The following is a 27,617-nucleotide window of genomic DNA, read 5'->3' on the forward strand; positions in this document are numbered from 1 at the left end:
CTCCCCTGTATTTTTTATTATTTTTTATCAATTTTTTTTTATTATTGTTTTAACACATGACAGTGAGCGTGTCAGCTTCATCACTTCTTTCTTCCCCTGTCTGCCCATTTGTTGTGAGCTGTGTATAAATCTCTCTCAGGAGGAGTGTCAATCGGTGTGGTGTCAATCAGAGCCTCGGCTTCCCTTTCATCTCTCCTTCCTCCCAGTGACTGAGAGAGAAGGAGAGAGGAGGAGGAGGAGGAGGAGGAGGAGGGGAAGAAGACAGGAGCAGAGCTACATTACCAAACACACACACACACTCGTTACATTATACTCTGGAAGCAGTGTGGGAGCAGTGGGAAGTCGGTCCACGGCGTTTTCCCTCTATCTTTTTTGATTGTTTTATGACTTTTCCATCCGACCATCTTTAAGTGTTGCGGCCTCAAGGATGTATTTTTAAGTAAGCTAGTGATTTCCTCAGTAGCCTGCTGTTTGTCCAAGTGTTAACTGTGTCCCTACTTCTGCCAATTACTACAGACTTGCACATCCATCACAGTTACCTTTTTACCCCCAGACACTGTTTTTGTTTTGTTACTTTTTTATTTTCTGACTTCACTTCACTTCCAAGGACACCCAACTCTTAAGAGGACCACTGGAAACGAGGAAATATTTTTTCTCCACTTTTATAAATGCACTTATTGCATTGTCTTATTTTTCACTGGACCATATCCGTCGTCGGCGTATGTTTGATTGAAAACTAGTGATGCTATTTTAACTCGTGCTTTGTGGTTTCTGCCGCTGCTGAAGCGTGCACCAGGCATCCATTCTGACCCATAACATCTCCAATTTTTCGGGTCTGAATTAGAGTGTGTAATAGCCTACTCGGGGAAACGACGCCGAAACGAGCCTCTTCTCCTGTTGCTTTAGTGAAAACACACCGGCAGTGTGTTTGCACGCCGCTTCCTCACTCCAAGTCAACCACTGCCGCCGCTTCTAAGGCGGACGTTTCCCCATTCGGTTTGGGGGATTTTGGGGGAGTTTTCTCGGTAGTTTCGGACAGTGCTGGTGTGTGTGTGTGTTTTATTTTTTGAGGGTGAGATAAACAGCAGATCCAAAATGCCACAGTTATCAGGCGGCGGTGGCGGCGGCGGTGGGGACCCGGAGCTTTGCGCTACAGACGAAATGATCCCGTTCAAAGACGAGGGAGACCCGCAGAAAGAGCAGATCTTCGCCGAACTCAGTCACTCGGAGGAAGAGGGAGACCTGGCGGACATCAAGTCCTCTCTGGTCAACGAGTCGGAGATCAGCCCCAACAGCAACAGCCACGATGTGAGTATGTTCACTGATGTAGAGGGGGAAAGGAGATGAAGGTGGGTATCAACTTGACCTCCATCACAGACAGACAGCCGCCAATATCAACAAAAAGTTACCCTTTTGTTCATTTAAAGACCCTGTTTTCAATTCACTTAAAACTGTTTCATAACAATAATGATTTGTGCTATGAATTTACCTCAACGATTTATGTCAGCCTGAAGAGGTGGGTCAGCTGCTCCATCAAAAGACAACCATCAATATAAACAATATAAATTCTCCTTAAAAGACCCTATCTTCATGTAACCCTTTCACTCAGTTTGATAATGTATATTATGAATTAATATCATAAGGTTTTATGTCAGGCTAAATGTGTGTAAGCTGAGTTCAGGTGTGTTTACCCTCCACAGCATCACTGAGCATATTTGGTTTATGATGAAAATAACCAGCAGCCCACAATAATGTCAGTGACACCACTGAAAGTTTGCAGACCCAGGTCTACCAAGTTCTGCACACCTCCAGATTTAAAGTGCTTCACTGGTTAAATGTATTCCAGGCAGCCAATAATCCCCCTGATAAGAGACACTTAATCTAGACTCACTGTCTCTGGCAGTTATTGGTAATGAAATTGTGAATGAAATTTGGATTAAGGCGGGCCCATGAGATATATGATGAGATGTAAGAATAAGGCCTTGTGACCAGCCTGTGATGAATGGGCTAATAGCCATGTTTACTTTGCTATAGCCCTAATCAGCTGTAAACACAGGCTCATGAATACTACACGTGGTTTAAAACCTATTAAAAAAACAAAATGATATAATTACTTGAAAGGCAAAAGCCCATAAAATTTAAGCTGAACACAGTGATGATATCAATTTATTTTGTTGCTAGGATGGTGGAGGTTTACCATTTTCATATTATTGTAATTATAATAATAATTAATATTATAGTAGTGCTCAATTAATGGTGTTAATAAATTATATTTACATGTTTTGGGACTGATATTTATATTCAACACATTTAAAAGAAAGTTTTTATTTTATTTTCCCTTCCTTCCCCGATGAAATGAGGGATATTAAGAGGCAGGATGAAGACGGAGGGAGGGGTCTATTGAGAGAAATTTTATAAATGCGTTGAATCAATTGTTTATGTTATCTGCATAAAAGAACCTTAATGGAAAAATTATTAATGATAAATTTTTAATGTTTTCTAAATTATTAAAGTGATTGACTCTCATGCTTACTGTTTAACATTCCATAATCACATACATAGATGACGTTTGATTAATAACACACACACACACACATTGCTATATGACTGGCAAAATTGGTATTTCATTTTCTCTGCCTCGATATCGTCCCTCTCCTCCTACGCTGATCTCAGGATGCAGGATCCAGCTCCCACATCCCAAAGTTAGTTGGCTGTTTTGTCATTAACCGCAGTGTTAATGGAATTTCGGTACCTCCTGACTGAGACTGTACACACTCGCTAACAAATGTCATACAGACTCATGAGACGGAGGCTGAATGTTAATTAGGAATCCAGTGAAGTTCCCAGACTCAGCTTGAAGCCATCCTGAGGGGTCTGAACTCCAAAAGGAGGTCTTCTTACCAATTCGGATTCCAAAAAGAGAAAGGAAATGGATGTGCGAGGTTTAGGGGACTTTTTTTTTGGGTGGGGGTGAAAAAACGGTCTGCACCATTTCCTCTTTCACAGGATGATTTTATTTCACTTTCCACAGAGCCTTTTAATTTATAGCGCAAATACTGTTGATTTGTTTGAATTTAGACGGGGGCTTAAACTGAGTGATGGAAATGAGAGTGGACCTATGGTATTGAAAACAAGTTAATTTGTAAGCTCCTTAAGGACATGAAGCTTAATTAAGTGGTTCTTTTGAAGCTTTGATGCAGGCTGCTCCATCACCCCTCTGTAGACAGTGTGTGTGTGTGTGTGTGTGTGTGCGCGCGCGGGCTTGTGCTGGTGCTGGTGCTTGCACTGCTTTGGTGACAAGCGAAGGGACGGCGCTGGTCCCAGCAGCGTTGCCGAGTGTCTGACCATATCAGAGTGACTGTGTGTATAACTGTGTTTGAAGGCCTTCATAATTGATTCACCATAATTTGTATGTTTTTTTTCACAGGCAGCTAGACAGTCCCAAATACCGCAAGATTCATATCACGAAAAACACAGAGACCATCCAGACGATGGTAAGTGACACAGCTGTGAGCAAAAGGCTTGTTCAGTCAGCATGCTTTATAGGACAACATACCAGTAAAAACCAACTACTGCAGATTTTAAGATGTATTCCTTATAGCTGGAGAACAGAGGTGAAGGGGACGGCGTGGGGGGAAAAAAAAGCACCACCCCCTTTTTTTTTTTTTTTTTTCTCCATACAGAAGTGATCAGTCACACTGTTGGTCCTATTCTTATCAGCCTCCCTGTTTCTGCTGCTCAGAGACAGATAATCTAGTCAGAACATGCCATACCCCCATGGACACAGCTACCTGTTACCTACCTGGTAGATGGTGGTGCCTGCAGACGAGGAAAACAAAACAAATACTCCAGAGAGAGTAGGGTAGAGGACGAATATGTGCTTTTCTAATTTTTAAATTTGGGAATGATTGTTGTGATAAATACGGCATGATTTAGAAAAGCATCTCTGCTATTGAAACATCTTCGAAACCAGAGAAAATAATTCAAAATTACATTTAGCATATGACTGATATTTGTCATTATGCAATAAGCCAAATAAACTATTTACCCCAGTACATCAGCTCTTTGGTTGCACTGTCATACGCAACATGTTGCTGCTGCTCGGGGCTCGCTGGTCTCTGGCTCTTGTATTGTGACCCCGCTGCTGCAGGTCGTGATCAGAGCCTTGAGGAGGAGCGTGTCTCCTCTTTGTTCCCCTTTCACTCCTGAATAGGATCCCCTCAAACCAAACACTGGCCTTCTCCACAACAAGATCCATGTTGCCATCAGGCTATATGACAAACCCAACCCCCCCCACCCTCCTGTCGAGTGGTGAGTGGCGTTGTATTGGGGCCTCTTGCATAAAGGCCCCCTCTTAGGTCAAAGGCATAGAGGAACAGTTGGGGCGTCTCCTGTTTTGACACAGTCTGTATGTTCTTCTAATTGGTGCTAATTGGCACAGAGGGGCTCCATTGTTCCTCCGTATAATACGACCCTCCTCTCCAAGACGGGAAGAAAGGGCACAAACAAAAGGCCGAGGCAAAATAGGGCACGGGTTAAAGCGATCGACAGCGATATCATTACCGCATCCAAAAAGGCAGGCGAACTTTGTGTTGTGGGATCTGCTTTGTTGTTGTAACTCGACGAATGCATCTAGGAAAACACATTCAGAATTTTTTATTTTTTTTATTGTGTTAGGGTTAGGGTTAAAGCCCCAATATAGAGATTTGAAGGGTTTTGATGTTGGTGAATTACAAATTGCTTAATCTATGCAGCTATTAATTTACTGAGTTTAGGACAGCTGTATGTATAGCTGAACCCCATGTAAACAGCACAGTGATGTGTCTTTTCCCACCTTTAACAGGAAAGCACCAAGACATGTACAGTAAAGGCCATCCGTACTCGGGCTACCCAGGCTACATCATGATGACCAACATGAACAACGACTCCTACATGAACAATGGTTCACTCTCGCCGCCCATGGCCAGAACGGTCAGTATCACCTATTTTTCTACAAATCGTTTCATTAGTTAATTTAACTCAAACAACATTATTTTTCCATAACAAACCTCAAGTGCATGAAATGCTGTTGATAAAATAAAACAAATCAATAAGCTTAAACTTGAGACTAAAGCACATAAAAATCCACCTCACACCAGGTAAACAAAACAAATATCAACAACATGTCAGTGTCTCAGTCAGTCAAGCTCTTCACAAGAGCCAAGTAGACAAGGGCTAGTGGCTCAAATAGTTTTCAGAGGCAAGGACATATAATTAATCAGTCAAATCAAATATTCACCCGCTGACAGAATCAGTGCTTCATCAAGGCCATTGTAGGAATGTATTTAAAGCCTTTTTTGAGAAATTGCAATGGGTTTATTGTAGTGACATCCCAGTAAGGATATAAACACCATGTTTAGATGTTATCAAAGCTCTTAATATTAGCATTCTACACAAATAAAGGCATTTTAATTTAAGTAATGAATGCCTTTGATTTCACTATCAAGCATCACATTTGGTTTGAAGTATCAAGGGTTTATTGAGGAAAAAAAATATGTATTAACAATTTATACCTGAATCCAAGAATTTGGCATCAAAACAGCTTAAAGACAAAATTTTAGCTGTCATTAAGCCCGCATTTCTTAATGTGGGGTTTACTGTAAAGAAATTGGGGTGAAAATTTATACTAATGTAATGCGTCAAATCACCGCAACCTCATGATATAATTCATATATATTCATGTTAAATAATCTTACCCATTTGTGTGTGTGTTGCTGTTGTGTTGCATCTCTGAGCAATAGCTAGCCGTATGTACCAGCACTGTTGTGACCCGTCCCCTTGACAACCATATGTGACTCCTGGAAACCAAATGCCTGCCATACTTTCCAGCAGATTAACATGAGATATACCGTATTCCTCATCTTGTTAAAATCTTAAGTGATGCATGTCTACATGGCCCAAGTAAGCCCTCTAATTAGCCTGGCATGACTGAGTAGGCCTAAAAGCAACATTGCATCTCTGAGGCTGCTCTGCAGAGGAGTTTACAGGACTGTCCAGGGGTGCCGCGTGTTGCTGCAAATATTGTCCCTGTAACGGTATTAATTTCAGGCCAGCTGCAGGTCCCTCACTGGCGGCTTCCTGTGTCTGTCCCGTTTGCAAATTTCCCCTAGCGAGACAGACACAAAACGCAGGGCACACTAGCAGCTGTCCACCCTAATCCTGTTTTGTGTATGAGCGTGTGTCTGTGTTGCACTTGGGAAGACACCAGCCTCAGTCTGACTATGGTTCGGTGCCTCCCAAAGCCTGTCCATACGCCCTGCTAGTCTGTAGAGAAACACTCGCACACAGTATTGAAGAACTAAAGACTCCGGCTTATTTATGCCTATGTGTCTGAGTCGTTTTCATCAGGGTAAACTTGTGAAATGTGAGTTCTGTGTAATTATTATGAGAATCAGCTTTCAGAAACAGATGTGATTGTTGGGGGCAGATGCCACATGCTGTGTGTAAAGGATCTTCATTCACACGCAACTCTATCACGGAATGATGTTAAAATTGCATTGCATCCCCTTTGCCAAAGTTGCAGAGAGTGAAAGTATGTGACATAGTGGAGAAAACTTGAGGCCGATTACCTTGTGATTTACCCTCTTAACTTTACAAATAGAAAGGTTTATGAAATGTATGCTGTTTTCCAAATAATTTTTTAGGGCTTATTTTCTTGTGAATTTCATCATATATTCCATTGTACGCAATGACAAACGTGTCGAGATCTGTATGGAGACCAGCTGACTGTACTGGAGGAAATTACCCCTCAATGCAGATGAATTAGGCCAGGCAGTTAGGCAGCTTACTCGCTGCCAAAACTTTTAAAGACTCGCTTTCATTTCATTTACCATGGCTGCTTTTCTTTCACCCAATTTTCTCCCTCACCCTGTCTTCAATAAAACGGTAGTCATTTTATATACGTTTCTCTCACTTATCCAATAAAAAGAGCCGGGGCTTGGTGGAGGGATCACGGAACATGAGTCCTCTAGCTTTCTCACTGGATGTCAGCTTGCTGCCTCTGCTGCTGGCCACCGCAGCCACAGTATCTGCAGGCCTGGGATCGGTTTTCACCGAGATCAAAGGCACATTCTCTCTTTCATTCTCTTCCATCCCCACCCCCACCACCCCCCCCAATCCCAGCAGTTTAGATTGATTTCCATTGACCATGACATTCCTGCACATGCCGCCCAGCCATGATGGAGCTGTTGGGAGTTGCTGATTGTCAGCAGATTTTAGGGGTTCTAGCTGACAAGAGCTGAGAGTTTGGTGTGAAGGAAGACCATTGTGTACAGTTGCACATAAGGTTAATGTCTATTTAACACAGGCGCTGCACACTGTGTTGGCCGCTATTAAGAGTGGTGTGACGTGACGATGTCAATACGCAGGTGCTTCCATAAAGTTCAAGCTGTTCTGAGATATAGAATCTGCAGGGTGTCATAAGGAAGTTGGCGCGTGGATACAAAAAGTTTCGTTAATCGTGAATTGTTGAGAACCAACATCATTCATCCTTGGCTGGTGTGGTTTCTTCTCTTAAAGGAACTGCATTAAAGGAATTCTGTTTACCTGACGCTTGGAACTGGCACCTAATTAGCCAAATGTAATTTGAAGTGATAGTCATAGTTGTTCAGTCTGGACTAACCTTATTCATCTTACTCATTCATCTTTTTATATCCGTCTCCCACAGTAGCGTATTGTGAGGATTTGCAGATGCCTATTGGATTATGTAAAGGGACTTGTCCATGTGTGATGGTCCATGTTTCCTGCTGTCATAGCCTTAGGGCCGGCGTGTACAAAACTCCTCAGGAGAGGGTTGTGTTCACCGTGGCCTCTGTGTCTTTGTGATTGTTTGGATTGTCTGAATCGTGCTTTTACGATTCTGGTCAGAATCATCAGAGTGCCTCCCATACCGTCAATGCATTTAGCACGTAGACACTCTTGGTTTGATGTGTGGAAGAAGAGAGGATCACTGCCTAAAGGGGGTTTGCCTTATCTTTGAATAAGTGGTCAATTAGGCTCCCAAATCAAGTCAGGATTTGCAAGCGGTAGCTGCTAAATAAAGGTCACTGTGCATGTGATAAGGCAGTACATACATGACCTGAAACTGAAATCCGTTCTTGGAGCATGTAATCGCTGTTGTCATGTAAAAAAAAACTCTTAACTCCAATTTTTTGTTTTAACTTCAGTTGAAGGATTGCATGGTCTTCTATAGGTTGAGAAGATTCTACGACCCCTAGGCTCATAAAACCCCTTTCAACCTCACTGGATAAACTTGAAAAATGCATGGTTGACAAGATAAAAACAAGGCTGTGGTCATTTTGACATTTTGGAGATACAAGGATTTCACCCCACAGCGAAGATGTGTTGGCGATCTCGAACTGCGTTAGAATAGTCTCATCGTCTTTGGGCAGCAGCTTGAACAGAAGGATGGATAGAATCATTGATTTCTTAAGCTGAGTTTTGCTGCTGTGGCAGGGGGAGTTTAGACAGCTCTCTCTCTCCTTTGCCATGCGCTCCTTTGAGAGAGAGAGAGAGAGAGAGGGAGAGAGAGAGAGAGAGAGAGAGACTGCGCTGCACTTTCCTTTGATGTAGTGGGAACGTGACGGATCTGCTAGCCAGCGTCTCGCAGCGTGGAATCACTAACCCAGGCTTACCTAACGGGATTTGCTAGGACCGCTCTCGTGTCCCCCAGTGCCATGTGTGTCCTGAGCCCGTGCCCCCAGCCCCACCGTGGAAGATCCTTGTTAAAGAGAACACTACATTTCCCAGCAGCCCTCCATGTCCACACACAATGTTCTAGATGGCAGCGTACGGCGCCTTGTGTAGTTCTTTTTTTATCTCTCACTACAGGGTGGACATGCTGTGTGAAGTGCAGAATTAAATGTAGCATTTTGCTTTGAAACAGCTGGACTCCATATGATCACTGTCATCCCACTGTCTGCTCATTTCACAAAGTAGGCTGTAGTAAGTATTGTCTAAATGTAGATTACGTTCTAAAAATTTTCTAGTAGCAGTATCTGCCAAGTGACAGCGAAATAATTGCCTTATTTTACTGCTGTATCAACCATTTTCTTCAGTTAAGTAACATACTTATCACAGAGTCACACTGGCATTGATGTCATCTGCTGTGCAGGAGTAACAAACAGTAAAACGTGTGTGTGTGTGATGCAGCACAAGGGACCTCACACAGAAGGAACACTTGCGCCCTAGCGCCGCTGGGTCTTGCTGCTTTATAAACAGTGCCGTTAACACCGAGGTTTCTTCTTGTCCTCTACTGTATGGTGATGCTGGCTGACACGTTTACTCCATATGCACAGTGCTAATGACGCCATGTGGCTGCAATCACCTTATCAATGTGTTTCATCTTGTTCAGTGGAGCTCAGCAGAATGATTCACTCAACTCAAAGGACTGGTGCTCTTGTGTAAAACGAATCGAGGGTGAAGTTTTTGGATGATGTGGTATAGATTTGTGTTTCTTGGTACTGTAAATGTGTGCTGATTGGCTTGAGTGGAGTGTGATAAGCTAGCTGTGTCTTGAGATGTTAGAAATTACATTAAAAGAGTTTCAGTTTTTTAATTATTAAAACTTTTTTTAGCTGTATCCTATGTCAGTGTCACTCACATTCCTTATTCAGTGATTACAATTGTTTGAGATATGTTTATATTATTATATATTATTCTACTGTATTCAAAACTGAGATTCCATTTTATTAAGGCAGTGCCATTACATCAAAATAATTGTTTGTTTTTTTAAACGAGCAGTTTAGGTGAAAGACAGGTATAGACAAAGTTGAAATGGTTAACAAGTGTTTTGAAACACCAAAACTGTGTTTCTGCGTGTGTGAGAAAAACAATAGAGCGTGTAGTGGGCATGACGACATTTATGCACTTATACCTGTTGATGTTTGTTTTTGGTTGTGCTCTTAATTGTTTGAAATGAAACCTTCATCGCTGACGACTTTCTTAGCTCTCCCTGACTTGGATGAAGCTTAACCAGGCAGGCTGTGCCGCCTGGAGCCAGCCGGGCTTTCATGGACAGACCGGCACTCAAGCCACAGCACCTGCTGAGAGGGCTTCACTCCTCACCACCAGCCTGCCGCTGATCTCCAGGGGTCAGCGGAGGGCTGTGCCAAGACTGTCCCTTATGCACACTTTTGTTTGAATGGTCTGGGTGTGGGCTTCCTGTAAGGCTGGGTTCGGAGTGGAGGCTAGAGGGCGGTGTGTGTGCGTATGTGGCTTGTTTTGTCTCTTCGTTGCGCAGTTGTCGTCACTCTGGCTTGTTGTTGTGACTATGTGTCCTTAGAAGGCACCGTGGGTGAAAGTCCCCGACTTTTCCTCAGCATGGCTCCTATTGAAGCCGCTCTGTTGGAGCTCGGAGAACCGCGGCCCAACTCTGCACCACGAAGAGCCGAGGACCGAGGTGCCAAGGACCGCACCGTGTTGTATGTTTTCACCCTTATAAGATTAATAGACTTTTAATCGGGCTTCAAAAGTAGTTTTCAAGCTTTAAACGGATACAATCATAGTTATCTGCAAATATGATCAATATGCTTCAGTTAGGCCTCTACAGCACCATAGAGAACAAGCTTTTCTTAATTGATCTGCTTAAGTCTTTAAGCCATGATTGAAGCTTGACCGTAGTCCCTGAAAGCTGATCACAGTACCTCACTGTTCCCTGATACAGTCATAAAATGAGTAAAAAAAATATGAATAGCTTTATTGACTTCATTCTTACAGCTTGTAGGTCTATATAGAGGCGAGCAGTGTTCCAGCTAGTAAACTGCAGTAAGGGGAACAATAGGACCACAGGGGTGAAACATGGGTGCAAATCCTGCCGGCTGTGTCCAGACTTCAGAGGGGCTAAAACAGCCCTCACTTTGTCCAGCGGAGGAACAGAGCTATGATCAATAGCCGCTCTGTTGTATGAAGTTGGTCAGTCTCTCTGTGTCTCTCGCGCTCTCCCTCCCTCCCTCTCTTTGCTTTTTCATATTTTTCAGAAGCTCATTATTTCTTTCTGCTGTGGGTGTGAGTGCTAAAGAGGCTCACATGCTATGTGTATCTGACAGCGCTGAAATATTAATGGTCCCCAGTGTAGGAGGTTGGTATAGGGCCTGCATAGTTACAGTACAAAGGGTGCCTTCTCGCCACCAGGCTTTATTAGCCAAGCTGTTAAATGAATAGATGGATATAGCTTGTACTCTTTCTCCATGCCTTCTTTTGTGTTTTCGCAGTGAACATCAAACCGCTTTCTTTTCTTCTAACCATTTCCAACACATACACTGAACTATTAGACACACTACGCAGACAGACACACACACACACGTGCACGCATGCAAAAGCACACTGCACTGCTAAGCTTTCTGTGGGAGGACAAGAAGGAGGGCTTTGCTAATCAGTTCATTTTGTGTGGTCTTGGCCGTAAAAAACACCCTGTTCTTTGACTGTGAAAAAAGCCTGTCTTTAATTTTTGGGAAACCCATAAAAGTTTGTCGCTCCTTTCATATCGGCCGCGGAATTGAAAACAAATGCTGCATTCTCCCCTCCTCTCCTTTGAACTGGCCAATTATGGAGTTGTGAAAATAAAAATCAGCCTGTAGATCTCTTTCCCCCTCTCCTTCTCTCCTTCCTTCTCTTTTCCCCCTTCTCTCTTTCCTTCTTCCTCCCTCACTTTCTTTTTTATTCTCCCCCCCTTGTTTTTTAAGAAACCGAGGGGGATCACTGATGTCAAAGTCAAAACCAAGAGCATTAAGAAAACTGGCGAAATGCAATACAGCTGCAATCCGACATGACGCTGGAAAATAGGGCTGAGGAGCAGAAAGCCTCTCTCCCGTATTCCCAGGGCGCGCAACTGCTCCCGGCCTTGGCTTTGATCTCTTCAAAGCCTCCTGCCTCCTACTAGATGGAGAGTCTTGGCTGCCGCTCGTGAGCGCTGGAGAGAGGCAGGGAGGGGAGGGGTGGGGGAGTCGTCGTCTTTTCCTTTCCAGGGCTGAAATCAATCACGGTGCCGAGGCAATTATGTGTAATTCAACCCCAGCCAGATTAGTGACTCTTGTTACCTGAGCGACCGGAGCTCTGTAATCTATGAGACACACCGGCCTCACCGGCGAAGGAGTAGCCAGGAACAGGAACAGGCGAAGGCACTGAAGGGAAGGGAGGGAATGAGAGGAGAGGGAGAGAGGTGCTGAAAAGCAGGCTGCCATGCTGCTGTCCAGCAGAGCAGAAAATCAGAGTACAATGGAGTGATTACACTTGCAGATGTAGCCATATTTATGACGAGGAGGATAGAGAGAACAGAAAGAGTGAAGAGTGCTGATTGCCATGGAGCTTGCTAGCTAGCGTGCTAACAAGCTAGGTCCCCTTTGTGTTAAAACATGTGCGTAATGTCACCTCCACTGTGCTCCCAGTCCTCCCCCACCACCCGCCACCCTGTCCCCCTCCAGTGCCATATCTCTATCCCTCACGCCCTCCACAGTCGGCTCCGAAATGCAAGCTTGGCCAAGGCTCCTGCCCCAGGCGCCCAATTTGCTATGGCTGGAGAAAAACTCAGTGGCCCCAAGTCACAGAGGAAAACAGCAGAGCTGAATGCCTCTCTTTCCCTGCTGTTGCAGCGGGTCTGATCTATGCAACTGTTTCAGTGTCTTAACATACCGCACTGTAACAATTAGCACCCTTCTGCTTTTGTCTGTGGTTTACTGAGGAGATTTATCCCAATTATGTTTGCTCTTTGTTGAGAGAAGTCTAGAAAGTGGTAAGAGTTTGATTCAACCAAGCATCTCGTAACTAATACCACAGCCAACATTATATCAGGTTTTTTTTTCCTTATTATTTTTTTTTTGTTATTTTAATCCTATGATGTTTTTGATAGGATTTAAGTAACGATTAATTTGGGGGGGGAGAGGGCAGAGGCAAAATTGCAGGATCTTATTATTGGAACAGATGACCGCATTTAATTGGAAAGATATGCTCGCTCTTGCTTTGATTCTTCCTCTGCGCTCTGTCTGTAGCGCTGATGTCACAGGGAAGAGAAACAGGGCTTTGTTTATCCTCAGCAGTCACTTGATGCAGGATGATGAAACCCATAAAGATATCTAGCAAGAATGTGTTTGTTCATCTGATGAGCTTGCCTTGCGCTCCTCGCTCCCTTTGATCATCGGGCTACTCCAATGGTGATGGAAGGCACTTATTTTCCTCAAGGGATGTACACACTAAGTAAATTAGATATATCGTTCTATTATAATACGTTGAAGTTGTTTATAACCTCCATGTTTGTGATAGTTTGAACAAGTCAGGCTGACATGAGGGAAATGGAGCTGACTCTAAAAATATAAAGGTCACGCTGAATGGATTATGTGGCATCAATGGAGCCACCGTCCAGCTCAGCAGGAGCCCTCAAATCCACCAGGGGCCATAACCCTCGGCTCGGGGGCCAGGTGAGGCTTTTCATGTCCTCCAATGTGAGACATCACAGAGGCATCCTCCGCTTTGAGCTGCCCGCCATCAAACAATGCATCAAAATATCAAATCAATCCACCCCCACTGTACACCTATCTTTTGAGATGAAAGGTACTGAAATGTGCCCACCCCGCTCCCGCACCTCAACTTCACAATCTCCATTCTCCCAGCACAAACACTGAGAGACGTGAAGAACAGTGGAGAGAGGGAGGAGGACCAAGTGAGAGCAGCCCGTTCACACTCTTATGTTAAACCCTTACTAGACAGGGTCTTCAGTCCTAAATGTGGATCTGAAAGGCTCAGGACTTCATTAAAAACAAAAAATCCTACATTCCACTATGTCTGCCTTTGGTTAATTGAGATTTTGAGAATGGGTGATGACATTGAAGATAATTAATTAATTTGTGGTTGTGATGCACTGCAGGGTGTATTTTTTTAAAGCAGATTACTGATGTGGATTTGGGGCCAAATGTTATTTTGACATCTTATAACATTTGCAGCTTTTGAGATGCTAAATTGACAATGAAAAAGACAAACTTTGTTTACATAATCTGCTAAAGATACAGGGCAGGTATTGATGAATGGGGAATAAGTCTATTTTCTCTCTATTCAAGGTGATACCTACTTCTTGCATAAAGAAGATTACATTAAAAGGTGTGGGCAGTCCATCACGAGGAAACCCAGCTAATGGAACTGAATCACTACCATGGTGTGTTCATTGTATGGGCTTTGTATCATTTGAAATTTGTCTTTCTCAAGTGTGGCATCAGGTGCATTAGTGCGCCCCATGATGCTGATGTAGCCATGTGCCCTGGGCCTGAGGAGTTCCTTTTGTGGTGCAGTGTTTTACTATTACCATTTCTTTAGAGGTATCAAGGGATAAGCAGACGAGGTTTGTTGCCATGTTTTACATGGTCATTGTTTTGTTTGTATTAAAGCTCACAAAACCTCAGCCACAAAACTAATTGACGGGGGCGGAGCTTTCTTGTGACCGTGCAGATCCTTGGAGAGGTGCTTGAAGTGTTCCCTACTTCTATGGGGGTGGAGAAAAGCCATTTGTTCACAGGGGATCAGATTTGAATAGCTTTGTGCTTTCATTCAGATCTTAGGGGGGGCGTGTGTGTGTGTGTGTGTGTGTGTGTGTGTGTGTTAGGCTGAAAAAAAAAAACTAAAATGTGTGGTTTGACTAATGACTAATTCCAGGCTGAAAGGCAGTTGTTGGGTGTCTTTACCAGTTAATCCCTTAAAACGTGGAATCACACCCAAACAGTGGGCTGCTGGTATTGTTGTATGGTCCGTAATGTGACTGAGCCGAAAGGTTTGTAATGAGATCCACAATCATGAATGCTTCTTAGCACCTTGCCGTGAACACACACACATAAACAACACAGAAGCAACACAGAAGGCCATATCATGCACTGCTATTATATTTGTTATTATAAAATAATGTTTAAAAAGTGCTTTGTCTGGGTCTGCTTGTCGAATTGTGTACCAAGGTCATTTGACTTGTGCAGTAATATGATATCACACGCTGACGGTAACGCACTAGGAGAGTGAGGAGGCAGAATGTGTGTTTTATCTTCAAAAGCAAAGGTGCACTGAGGTGAAAGGGGCATTGATCATGTGACTGCAGGGTCAGGAGTTCAGACCAAGGCCAGGACACAGGTGCCATGACACCTGGGGCAAAATGCCTCCTTTGTGACCTGCTGCTGTTAAAAACATGACATAACCTAGATACTGAGCCATTCACAAGAAATGCAGGTTGGTAATGAAACTCAGACATTTTCACTGCCATTGTCTGATTGCCACAGAATATATTAGTGGGCAATGAATTATCAATGTTACAGGCTCACCAAATTGCCAGAATTTCCGTCCTTTCTATGTATGTATGTATGTGGGTGGGTGTGCATGCGTCTCTGTGAAATACAGGAGGAAAACTAGGTCAATACTCTCTACAGCTCTGGCAGAGGCAGCTCTCATTCAAATCACCTCCCCATCCACATTTTTCCCAGTGCGTGCCATCGAAAACCTTCCCCCGTAAATACAGGAGTGTCTCTTCAGCTCGCTGCCGTCTGCCTTCGTCCAGCACTCACCACATTCAAACAGCCTCGCTGGCTAGCTTGCCGTGCTAATATTTACCCATTCCCTTCAGCAGACGCAGTGTGTAATGTTAGCATTGGAGCTAGCTGGGGCTTAGTGAGAAGAGCACTGTCTCTAGCTCTCATCTCCACAGGTAGGGAGACACAAAGACCCCCACCAGACTCTATTTTCCCCCTCAACGCTGAGCTCCCAAATCCAAACTGACAGCCATTCATGCCCAGAATACCTGGGCGAAAGCTGAGGGGGGGAAACACTATCTAGGTGTAGCAGGCAAATCCGCTCTTGTTCGACGGGTCTATGAAGCTTCTGCATAAGGCGACTCCTCAGCACTTTTCCCCCATTCTGCGCTGCGTTTTCTCTCCCTCTTTCTCTCCATTTCTGGTATTGTGCGAAGGCTAAGGTTTTAGCACACTAGCCACACAAAGTTAGCTTGTGCTGCGTTTTTATTTGTGTACATCTCTCAGGGCCTTCCAGTGTTGTTTTTGAATGTGGTTGCTGGCATGAATGTGGCGCCTGGCATGAATGTAGCTACTCAGCAGACCAAAGCTGGATTCTAATGATAAATCATGCAGTGTGTTAATGCAGCAGCGGGGTTGCTATAAATAGCACGGGAGAGGGATGCCGTTTGATTCAGAAAGAAAAATAAAGTGTGCTCCAAAATTTTCTGCTAGTGGTCAGCTTTAAAGCAGTTCAAACTTAGGGCCCCAAGACGAACATTTCTCCCCTACTTCTTGTTTGAAACTAGCATTTCACAGCTGATCCGGTAAATGAGCCAACAACAGGGCTAAATGCTGTATGGAGCAGTTGTTGATACATTTAAACACATTTACAGTGTCTAGATATTTCATAGCCATGTTGAAGGACTAGTTAAGTTAATGAAGGCTGGACCTGTGCTTCCTCTGTCCTATCGATGCCGATAGAGGACATAATTCGGCTGTCGTTGTCCAAGGCATTGCAGGGATTTTCCTTTGGCGTCTCAATAGAAACCAGGCAAGTGATAGTGCTACAGCGAGCAGCCATATTCTTTGTGGGGAGTGTGGATGCCTAGTGGGTGCTCAAGTGTGTGCGGTCTGCCTTTTGTGTACGTGTTTGTGTGTGCGCTCGCAGGCCTGCTGACAGTGGCACTTCAGCAGAATGTTTGCCCTTTCCTCAGTCCTTTGATGTGACCAGGTCCTGCTGTGATAATGAGCCCTGTGCCCCGCCGCAAGGTGAACATCCTGCAGTTTGCCCTGGGCTCTGCCAGAGCAACGGCCCAACCCCCCACACCTCCATCCAACAGTCACAAAGACCCAACCTCCACTCACGGTGGTGAACTACCGTGCAGCGCTTGGATCAGTTGGAACACAGGACAGCGTCTTACTCTGTCGGACAAACGTCTTTCACATGGCACAGAAACATTTCAAGTCCTGCGTCCACCCGAATATTCATATACCACATCCAAAGCAGCAGCACAATCAAGCAACCTTGACCCAGTCCCACAACAATACCTTTCAGATCATGCCTATCTAATTCATATTTAGCCCTGCATGACCTCTTGCAGTGCAAAAAACTCTCTTTTCACAGTCCCAACCCCACAAAGACTAGCAGTGTTGTCATACTCTTATACTCCCTCATCTTAACTCGCTCTGCCTTAACAGGGAAGAAAAATAGCTACTGCATCATTTGTATGTAATGTTCACTTGCTCTCTTCCCTCTCTTCCCTCTTTTTTTTTTTTTTTTTTTAATAGCTCCCCGACATATAGAAATTAAGAGTTGAACACTTTAAAAAGCGGATAAAGTCTTTTCATCTAGGCCAGGCATATTTCACACAAATTATCTCCTTTGCAAGTTCAAAATGCCGGTGCTGGAGCTAGCATGATTGGTTTGCTTGGAGCGCACAGTCTTCATGCCAACTGAAGGATGCTGGGTAATCCATCTCATTCTATTCAGCGCTGCTGCTGGTGGTGGGAAAGAAGACGCTCGGCTGTTATTAGCTCCTTTGTATTTATATGTAGCATGTATATGTTTTATGCGTTTGCTGGTGTGCGTGCATATTGCAGTCTCTACTATTTTACAGTATGTATGTCTGTGTGTGATTTAGTGAGAGTTAGTGTTTGTTGTGTGGATTGCATGTTGATACAGTGCCATGTGTGGGTCATGTGCTGTCTCTCTGCGCATTAATGCAAAGTGTTTGATGTATGTGTGCTGTATGTGTGTGTGGGGGCCGTATGGTGACAGTGTGACAGTTTCCTCACATGTCATATTTGTGCATTAACTTAGCTACTTCCACCATGACACTGAATATATGGCGCATGCCTATTTCTACTATGTAAATTTATAAAACAGTGTTTGGCTCCAAGTTAAGTATATCGTTTATCGCTTTCCTTTTTTCCCCATTTTTACTAAGTGGCCTCAGCCTTCAGTGTCATTGCTTTCCTTTAACTATTGGACTCTGACCAGCATGCAGGATTTATGATTGAAATGAAAGGAGGAGGGAGAAGGAGAGGGAGGGATTGGGGGGGCTTCATAGATGTAAATTTCTCTCCGGGGCAGGCTTTTCCTGTTATTCGTAGCCTCCTCCACTCCTGTCCCTGTGGTTGGCTTCGCTTGTTCGTCTCATTACCCCGGGCGCGTGGCGCTCCTTCGCTCGCTGGCGGCCTGGCTTTCTTCTCCATTAATTGGGTTTCGTTACATTAAGCCCCCTGGCCAAAGGGCCATCCTGCCAATAAAACATTCCATTTTTAGCACTCCTCTCAAAGCTGGTGGGGTTCAACCCACTCTGCGAATGGTAATTGGTTATTTATTTAAGCTTCCTCAGGTTGGTCTCCACTGGTTTTGGTGAAGAGGGAGGGAGGGAGCGAGGCAGAGCAGTCCCTTTCTTTTCTACGCTATAAAGACACTTTGGGGGAATGTTTGCTCACTTTTGTTGGGAAAAGGTCAGGCAACACACACACACACACATGCAGAGACACACAAACACACACCTGAGAATGAACACCTGGTCTGAGGGTGGCTCTATAGGATTTTAGCACAGGGCACACCCTTGCCTCTCTCTCTTTACAGTCTGAGTTTCAGCATTTACAGAGGCTTTCTATGTGTAATCTTGTCCTCTTTATGGGCATATTGTCACTGGAAACGGTAGCCAAGACTGTAACAATCATGGATGGGTGTATGCTCTCTGCCAGTGAGTCACAATTATTTCAAATGATTTTCTCAGGTGGGAATGATGTCATTTTATTAGACCTACGACAACAACAAACTTTTGATGGCACAGTTAGCGGCCATAGAACAATTTCTCGCCTCTCATCTTTTCTCTTTCCGCTTGTCGCATTTATTCCTATTCTCTGTGCATCTCTTTTCCCCCCAGAGGTTATGAATCCAGCAGTGAGCAGGTGAGCTTGGGTTTTGGAGGAGAAGTGGTGAGGAGGGCTTCTTAGTGAAAAGATTTAACAGCATGGGAATCCATAGCTGCCACTTGAGCTGCCATCTCCCCGACTGTTTGTGAAACACCTCACATGGTTTCTACACACTTGATTGTAGCTGCAGGCGCAAAGAGTCCTCATTGCATATAAATTACAGAAGTGGGAAGTGATTATTATAAAATTCCCGCTTTCCCTTTTTTCCACTCCACTCTGCAGAAGTGGGATAATTGAGTGGAGTACAAAAGCCATGCTGTGAGGGGAGAGAGGGAGAGATGCTAAAAAGGCAATATTGAGGGAGAGACATCCCATATGCCACACAGACACACACACACACACACACACACACACACACACACACACACACACACACACACACACACACAAACACATGCCAAGCAACCAGGGCACAATCTTGGTAAAATCTGAGAGAATACACACTCAGCGATACCCCCGTGCCGTCAAAAAATTTAGTCCCCCCCCCGTACAAAACGTCCTGTTTCACTTCCCCACCCCCAATTTCAGACAGCACGCCAAGTCATTGGCTTCCCGTACTGAAACGCACTGGAGTGTCTCCTCCATGGAGGGCTCCCTGCCAGCTCCAGTTCCGCACAATGAATTTCTCTTAAAACCACATCTGAGGGGTTCTTTAAAAGGGCCGGCCAAGCCAGTTTATGAAATTCCAAATGGAACGTTTTCTTTTCAATCCGCGCCGCCTCTCTTCTTTGCGCTCTCTCTGAAAAATATGAATAGAAAGATCCTAAGCCTATTATTTCTCCTCGACAATAAAAGGGACCTCCAATATGGCCGCCCTCCATCATGACACTGCTGCTGCCGAGGGCTTTTTGAATCAGGAAGGGGATGAGAGGGGATCAAATTGCTGCGACGTGGTCAGTTGAGGCTCTCCAACTACTTCCTCCGGGAGCTTGGTAAAAGTGTGTAGGGCTTTTTTTTGTGTGTAAACTTGGCAAGAGATGGGAAGTGAGAAGAAAGGCGCAGCAAGCCCACAAGACACCACCTGGAAGAATTAAAATGGCGGCTTCATGGCACCCGATCACACGTACTGACTGGAACTTTCAGAGGAGACAGTCAAAACATGTCATGTGTGGATTTTGCTTATCTAAAACAATTATCCTATAAGAATGAATGAGAAGAATGTAAGATTGGAGAATATAATAAAATTCAGTATGCTATGACCTCAGTTTTCTGCAGAAAGTAAACCGGTGGTGAAGGTAAGGTAGGGCATGCAGTTTCTTTAAATATGCGCCCAAATGTCCGTAAATGCTGTGTTGGTCACAGAGGCCTGCAAGTTTTCTCTGGTGGATTTAGCCACAATGGAGGCAGTTTATTAAGAAGTTGAGAAAAACAGGATTTGACAGCTGCAACTGGGAAAGCGCAAAAGAGAGCTTCTCAATATGGCAAATCAGGGTGTTTGAAAAACCCCTCGGTTTTCACAGGTGCCAAGGAGTCAATCACCTTGACCATTTTTTTTTATGGAATACCATATTTTGTGTGTGTGTGTGTGAAGCTTTTGTTTCCACCCCTTCTTCTTTCTGTCTGCTCTGCTACACATTAGAGAAGAAGACTTGAAACTAAAATGATAATCCTCCAGGTTCTTATCTCATTCCCACAGGGTAACAAATGGGAGTGGAGAGGCGTAAAGTAATAGGGGCGAGAATACTATCATTTAGCCTCTGGTGTAGGCATGTCCCGGCTGCACCAGTCCTGAGTCCTTCTTTTAGGGTTAGCAGCCCTACCATTAGTCCTCTCTTGGTGGGATAAGGCCAGCTACTCCCACACACAGATTATCCCATCACCTTTGACTCTGGCTGACCTGGGTCAAACAACCTGCCTCACCTGGGCTAGTCTTAAAAGCCTGCACTGCTTCATTAGCTTTCAGGCAGGATTTGTCTGGTTTTTGCTGAAAGAATCAGACTTTGACTCTCTGTAGTTTAGTTAGAATTTATGAAAGTTCAAAATAATCTCAAACAATACAAGGTGGAATAATGGTTGAAGAGAAGATTTGGGAGAGAAATTGGCTCTAATAGATGAGATTCTCCATCTGATCAGGAGTCTGATGGCGGATGGCGCTCCATTTGGCAGTGGACACTGAGATCCTTGGCCAGGGTACACACACACACACACACACACACACACACACACACACACACACACACATACATCAAACATACTGCCCTTCGTGCTCCCGGTTAGGACATTCCCAGAAGGCGGGGGGAGAGGGGGTCTTAAGTTGAGGGTGGTGCCAGTCTGTGAGAGGGTCGGGAACACAGACATTCCAGCCACCCTTGTGTCCGGGGTGTGTGTGTGTGTGTGTGTGTGTGTGTGTGGTGTGTGGCCCGGGGGGGGGGGGGGTCGTGTCTTTGGTCCGGCGGCCACCAACAACCAATTAGCACTGCAGGAATGTCACCTTGGCAAACACCTCACCAGGACTCCAAGAAGTGAGAGTGAATAAAGAACACTCGAGTCAAGATCACTTGACTAAGCTGTCACTTCATCATTTTATGTTCATACTAAAATGAGTTTAGTATCATCAAGCATAATATTGACTAGATGAAGGTTCCTGTCTGAGTATTTGATTGCAATTTCATGGAACTTTTGTCTTAGATTCACAGCTTGTGAGAATCCTGTTTTTAGACGTGGCTCAACCAACGGTAAATCGATGTCTCTCCGATTAGCCATATATCCTGTGGAGGTGATATTTTGACTCCAACTCAGTTCTGGGCTCAGATTGTGAATAGTAGATTTAGCATGGCTAAGCATTACCATGTGTTCAGTGCTGCTGAAGCGTGTAAGCGCTGGTGGCTGGGGGTTGGGGGTTGGGGCTGGGGTTCGAGCCTGGCTGGGTCTATTTTGGTTGTCAGGAGGCAGGTCTCTGAGTCAGCCCAGGAGTGGGGGGCCTGTGGCCAGGCCACTGTTGACGTGATTACCCCTGCATTAAGTGCCACTGCAGACATCTGTCTCGCTCGCTCGCTCGCTCTCTCTCCGTAACCACCCCCCTTCTCCTCCTCCTCCATCCCTCATCCCTCCTTCCCCCGGCTCTTGCTCTGTAATGAACTCCCCTTATTCACCAGCTAATGACTGCCTTTGATCTCCCGCCTAAGACCTCTGCTCTAACTCTACCCTGTGGGTCTCTCTTTCTCTCCCTCTCTCGCTCTATCTCTCTTGCTTGCTCTCATGCGCTGCTGCTCTGTTTGCATCTCTCTCCCGCTCTCTCTCTTATGCTGTCTCAAACATGTTCATGCACTTCTTTGACTTGTTTTCCCTGCTACCTTCAGGGAATGGGGTTCGATCTTGCTGACCTAGACTAAACAAAGTTTTTGAGGTGTTAGGCTAGGGCTGAGAGAGGACATTTATAAATGGTGGGAATGTATTTTTTTTTCTCTTGACCATACCATTAAGCTTCACCCACATCTGTAAGAAGGCTCTGTACCACACAATAGACCACCCGCACAGTAGGCCTGTGCGCCGTAAAGCTCAGCACACTGGCTACGCAGGGAACAAAGCGGTTGAAGCTCATGTGTTAAGTATCATTGTCACATATTGTTTTTTAAATCTCCTTCCTTTCTTTTTGTTTCCTCAGTCCAACAAGGTCCCGGTGGTGCAGCCGTCCCACGCGGTCCACCCGCTCACCCCGCTGATCACGTACAGTGATGAGCACTTCGCCCCCGGACCACACTCTGGACATCACCCCCAGGATGCCGGCAACAAACAAGGTAGTGACCAAGCACAGGGAGCAGGACATGTCACAACACCACAGCATGCAAAGTGTGGGGCAGCAGGGTGGCGTAGTGAGTAGGAGGGAATACTTTTCTTGTTACTCTTTTCAAATGCAATATTGTACTTTTATTACTCCCTCAGAGCATTAATTTGTTACACTACTTGCTATAGTACTAACTAACCACATAGTGTTGATGTTGAGCCTGGTTGTGCCGATGTGTACTTTACTGATTTCTTTTTTTTTTTTTTTGACTCTTCCAGCTTATTTGTGGATGAAATTGGTTTGAAATTTTAGTTGAACTGCATTAAAAGCATTAAAAAGGTGATAATTAATGACAGAAACCTGAAGTCACCCTGTTTATGGTTTGCACTTTTGCTTTTGTTTTTTGGGGATTTTTTCAGGCTGTATTGATTTACATTTTCCTCAAAATATCGTGATCAAACTAAACCGTCAGCTGAATGTATCATGACATCCCTACCACCCAACACTGTCATGGATCAATAGAGTATCCCAAAAGTGAACCAAAATGGGACACAGCAAAGTCTCCCTCTTATCTTCTCTTAAGGTGAACTCTGCTGCCCTCTCCTCTGCACACTTTGTCTCTCAGTAACAACATCAAGCTCGAAGTCTGACAGCTCCAGAGGAGCTCTTCAGCAGGTTGGACGGGCTTCTCGGCCCCACGCAGATGGAGTATCTGGCAGCTTCTCACGAATGTGAAACGACACGGGCCCTCCGTAGTGCTGTCCTGCACCTTGTCTCTTCTCCTGCCTTTCTTCTCCTCCAGCTGCCAGTCGAAAAAGAGGAGAGGGAGCAGACGGGATGTAGGCGATGATGTTGATGAGGCAGGGAGGTTCTGAGGGACAAGCTATAAATAACAATGTAGAACTGATCACAAGAGTACACAGCCGAACGAGATGAAGGGAATGAGACGTATAAAGAAACTGTGCTCCACATATGTCAGAAGAATCACGCAGCAGACACATTTTGTTGAATATTTTGTTAATAGAAGCAGGAAAGAGTGATGTTGACACGGAACTGAGTAATAAAAATGCTGTACACATGCATGCACTTATACGCACGCACATACACACACAAATGTGATTGGTAAGATTTCAGAAATTTGTTGTTATCTAGTACAATTTATGAGGCAGTGCTCTCCAGTTTAGTTTAGTGTTCATGTTGGTCTTGCCAGTCCTTGGGGGATCCAGCATGAGAGCTGGTGACAAATGCTGGAGAGCAGCGGGAGCCCCTGGAGGGAGTCTTTCACTCTATATTTGATCCCCACACTCACAGCCCATAGAACAGTAAATCCATGTCCAAGAGATCTGGTGAAGAATTAGCTGCAAATGAACTCCCTAGGCATATTCACGCCTATATACCAGTAAAGCTAAGCTGAAGATGCTTATGAAAACGAAATCTCTCTCTCTCCCTATCTCTTTCTCTCTTTCTCTCTCTCTCATATCAACCAATTGCTGCTCTGCCTTCCTTAGTGGGCTCAAGACTTTGATCTGCTCGTTAATTATGAAAAACAATCATGGATTTTCTCATTATGAGCTTTAATATGCGTAGGGCCGCAATGCGGGACCGAAGGTCGAGTGGGGCGGGGGGGGGGGGGGGCTAGGGGGAGTAGTAGAGGGGCTTTGAACATTTTACATTTCAACCTTGCGTTGTAATTTCTTACAAAAAAAATATAAGGGAGTCTAAAATGGAACAGTAATCTGAATGTAGATTATTTCAAGGTTTTACAATGAGAGTCACGTGGTTGGTGTTAACCTGTTTTCTGAGAGGAAATGCGAGGGTGAAACGGTGTTGGGTGTCGACGGGAACGTGTGAAAGGGGAGTGAGTAATTAGGCACCTTAGGGGTGTGAGTGACAAGGTTAACACGCCTGAGCCCCTCTCCATCTCCCTCCCTGCCTCGCTCCTTGCCTCCTTCCCTCCTGCCCTTAGGAGGGCCCTAAGGAGTGCGAGGTGGTGGATTAGTGGGCAGGGGGTAGTGCTATGCGCGCTATGAATCCAGCGTTGCAACATTGGCTTTGCAGATATAAGCCCCCCGCTCGCCCGGCCTCTCCGAGGAGGGAGGCCCCTTTAGACCACAGCCTGGAGAGAGAAAGAGGAAGAGAAAAGATAGAGGCAGGGAGAAGAGGAGAAAAGCCTGGCTCCAGCAGGGATTAGAAGATGGTGCTAATCTGGAGGCATTTGCCCTCTTTTCTTGTGTGTGTGTGTGTGTGTGTGTGTGTGTATGCACGCACATGTGTAGGCACATTCCATGTGCCTGTGTGTGCACAATATATTCTAATTCTCATTTCTGTAGACTCTCCAACATAACTTGTCATGCTTTAAAGGGACAAACAATTTTAAATTTTTCAACAAGACAGAAGTCATTATAGACTTTAGACAGTGTTCAGTTTTACTCATCCCACTGCCCCAATTCGAGATACGTCTCCTTACAAACTGGGGAGCCTTCGACCTTGAAGCCCAGTAGGAGCAGTCTAGATAGAGATGGAGGAGCTTAGTCCTGAAGATCCACTGACAGTCAGTCCCAGTCAATCCCATCTCTACAGGGAGTGCTGCAGCCTGTGCCACAAAGAGACAGCCTCAATTAACCAGCTTAAAGACACTGAAACACGCAGGAGAGGCAAAATATTATCCTTCTTCTAGTGGTTGATAATGTGTGGTCGAGACGCATGCCTTGTAGTTAGGCATGATGAGAAAAGTGTGAATCAGCACGGTGCTTTTGATAACAGGTTTAAAACACCACTGTTGTTCACCGTACAAGATCTCTGGATCTTGTGGATCTAACAGGAGTCTACCATTGTTTCTCTGCAGGTATGCCGAGGCATCACCCCGGGCCCGACATGCCCAACTTCTACTCCCTGTCTCCTGGAGGAGTGGGGCAGATCACGCCACCACTAGGATGGTGAGTCACTCGCAAACAAAGGCATAGCACGCACAGTTGATTCATGTAAACACAGAGCAATTACTACCCTGTCTCTTCCCATCAGACGCACACTCTCTCTTACTGACACTGTTCTAGCCTTGTGCACTGAATGGAGCGAGGCGGTCCTTCAGCACCGGCCTGCAGAGGGGGAGGTCTGCCTCTGGCTGTTCCTCCTCCTGCCGCCGCCGCTGCTGCGGCTTCAGCCACACTGCTCCTCTGTGTGCCCAGCACATGTCAAACACACATCACCACATACGTGCCCCCGCATAACCATATGGCTGCTTACCCCCTTCAAAGATTTCTGGAAGTACTTCTCTCGCAGCCTCACTACATGTTTGCAAAACACTCTTTTTTTAATTTAGTGTGTGTAGTTTTTTTTTATCCATCTTTTGCCCTCTTTCTTTCTGCCCTTTTCATGCTACTCTTGTCTCTTCCATTCCTTCCTTTTTTCCCTCTTCCCTAAGTGTGTCTCCCTCGCTCATACTGTCTCCCCCCCCCCCCCCGATCTCTCTCTCTGTCAGCGTGATGCTGGTATAGACAGCGCTTCAGGCACACTGTGAGTGAATCCATATGTGAGGTGCAGGATCAGGCGACGATTCAAGCCCAGATGCTCTCCTCCTGTGCTTCCTCCTCCCCCCCCCCCCCCAACACATACACACACACACACACAGAAAAAACCAAACACTCCCTTGAAACTGAGTAAATGCAATTCCACACATAACCGTACTTATCAGTCAACATTTGGAATTTCAGGGAGTTTTCAGGATGTTTGTGATGCTGTGCACATGGTCTTGTTTACTGTCTGCAGCATAATGTTGTGGGAAAGAGGTTAATTAGATCAGTGCTCCATTAGCTCGTCACCAGTCAGTGCTAATGGAGCTCCAAAGAGACGCATTCACCCCAAAGGCTCACACAAGGAACCACAGCCAGTGACGCCATCCCTCAGCATCATCTTTATCTTGTGTGTTGTGGCTGAAATGTCATTTCTAAACATCACTCAAGCGATTGTCTGTGCGCATGGATTTGTTGCCTTATGTGCGTGCGTGCTGTCAACAAGTGCGCAATCATTATTCTGTTGTGTTTCTCCTTACTTGACATATAACATGCATACATGAAAAGTGCTCTTGCTCTTCTTCCTCCTCTATTGTTCATCAAACTGCACACTGTGTGCTGTTATTGCAGGTTTTCACACCACATGGTGCCCGGCCCCCCAGGTCCCCATGCCACGGGGATCCCCCACCCGGCCATCGTCAACCCACAGGTCAAACACGAGCCCCAGCATGAAACAGACCTCATGCACATGTGAGTCTCTCAAACAAAACACCTTTTAATCAAACGCACTCACTCACGCTTTTTAACGATGAAGCCTGCACTCCTCCCGCACCCCGGCTATCGGCGGCATTCTGAGACCACATACTTCCAGGTATTTGTGCACTCAGCCACTACAGTGGGCCATTGCTGAACAAACCCCTCTGTCAGAGCCTTGTTCCCATTCCCTTGATGTGAGCAGATAAGCAGCAAGGGCCCGTGCTCTACTGATAACGGGCCCATGCTTCATTTGGCCTCAGGGATCACAACACACTTAGCTAGCAACAGATACAGGTCTGAGATTAGGGCTTGGATGAACCGAATTCACATCCCCCATTTAGTGGGAAGTGCCCTGAAGTGGTTATCACTGATATTTCCATTATTCATGGCCATCATCATACTAAGACTGTATTGGTATCAAAATGGTTATTAGAAAGTGAGTCGAGAGCGGGAGCAGAGTGTGTGCGAGTGTGTGAGCTTTAGCATTTGGTTCTAAGCGATTGCCAATGTGCTGTGGACAAGAAGGTTTGGTTGCCATTACTGGTGAAGTAATCTCTCCGCTTGAAAGGCTGCGACTGTACAACTGCACATGATTAAAGGCTGGGGCAGGGGCCCATGGCGTGGCAACCCCTCTCACGCAGTCTCACCATTGGCTGAGAGCAA

The 27,617-nt window shown here is 45.2% G+C and overlaps 1 protein-coding gene across 6 annotated transcripts in view; it reads left to right on the plus strand.

Annotated features, from left to right (window-relative positions):
• Positions 1 to 323: 323 nt before the first annotated feature.
• lef1 (lymphoid enhancer-binding factor 1) overlaps positions 324 to 27,617 on the plus strand; it is a 40,207-nt gene continuing 12,913 nt past the window's right edge. For 5 of the 6 annotated variants that reach the window (XM_071517266.1, XM_071517267.1, XM_071517268.1 and 2 more), the window contains exons 1-6: positions 324 to 1,308; positions 3,428 to 3,494; positions 4,844 to 4,971; positions 22,570 to 22,702; positions 25,535 to 25,625; positions 26,829 to 26,948. In XM_071517266.1, coding sequence (XP_071373367.1) covers positions 1,096 to 1,308; positions 3,428 to 3,494; positions 4,844 to 4,971; positions 22,570 to 22,702; positions 25,535 to 25,625; positions 26,829 to 26,948 — 752 coding nt within the window. In that variant the 5' untranslated portion in view covers positions 324 to 1,095. Of the gene's footprint in view, positions 1,309 to 3,427; positions 3,495 to 4,843; positions 4,972 to 22,569; positions 22,706 to 25,534; positions 25,626 to 26,828; positions 26,949 to 27,617 lie in introns of all 6 variants that reach the window. The other variant, XM_071517272.1, reaches the window with a different exon arrangement.

This window comes from Centroberyx affinis, unplaced genomic scaffold (genome assembly GCF_046629955.1).
Source record: "Centroberyx affinis isolate AG114_WGS23_722 - 3 ecotype Tasmania unplaced genomic scaffold, CSIRO-AGI_Caff_v1 ptg000483l_1, whole genome shotgun sequence".
NCBI classification, from domain to species: domain Eukaryota; kingdom Metazoa; phylum Chordata; class Actinopteri; order Beryciformes; family Berycidae; genus Centroberyx; species Centroberyx affinis.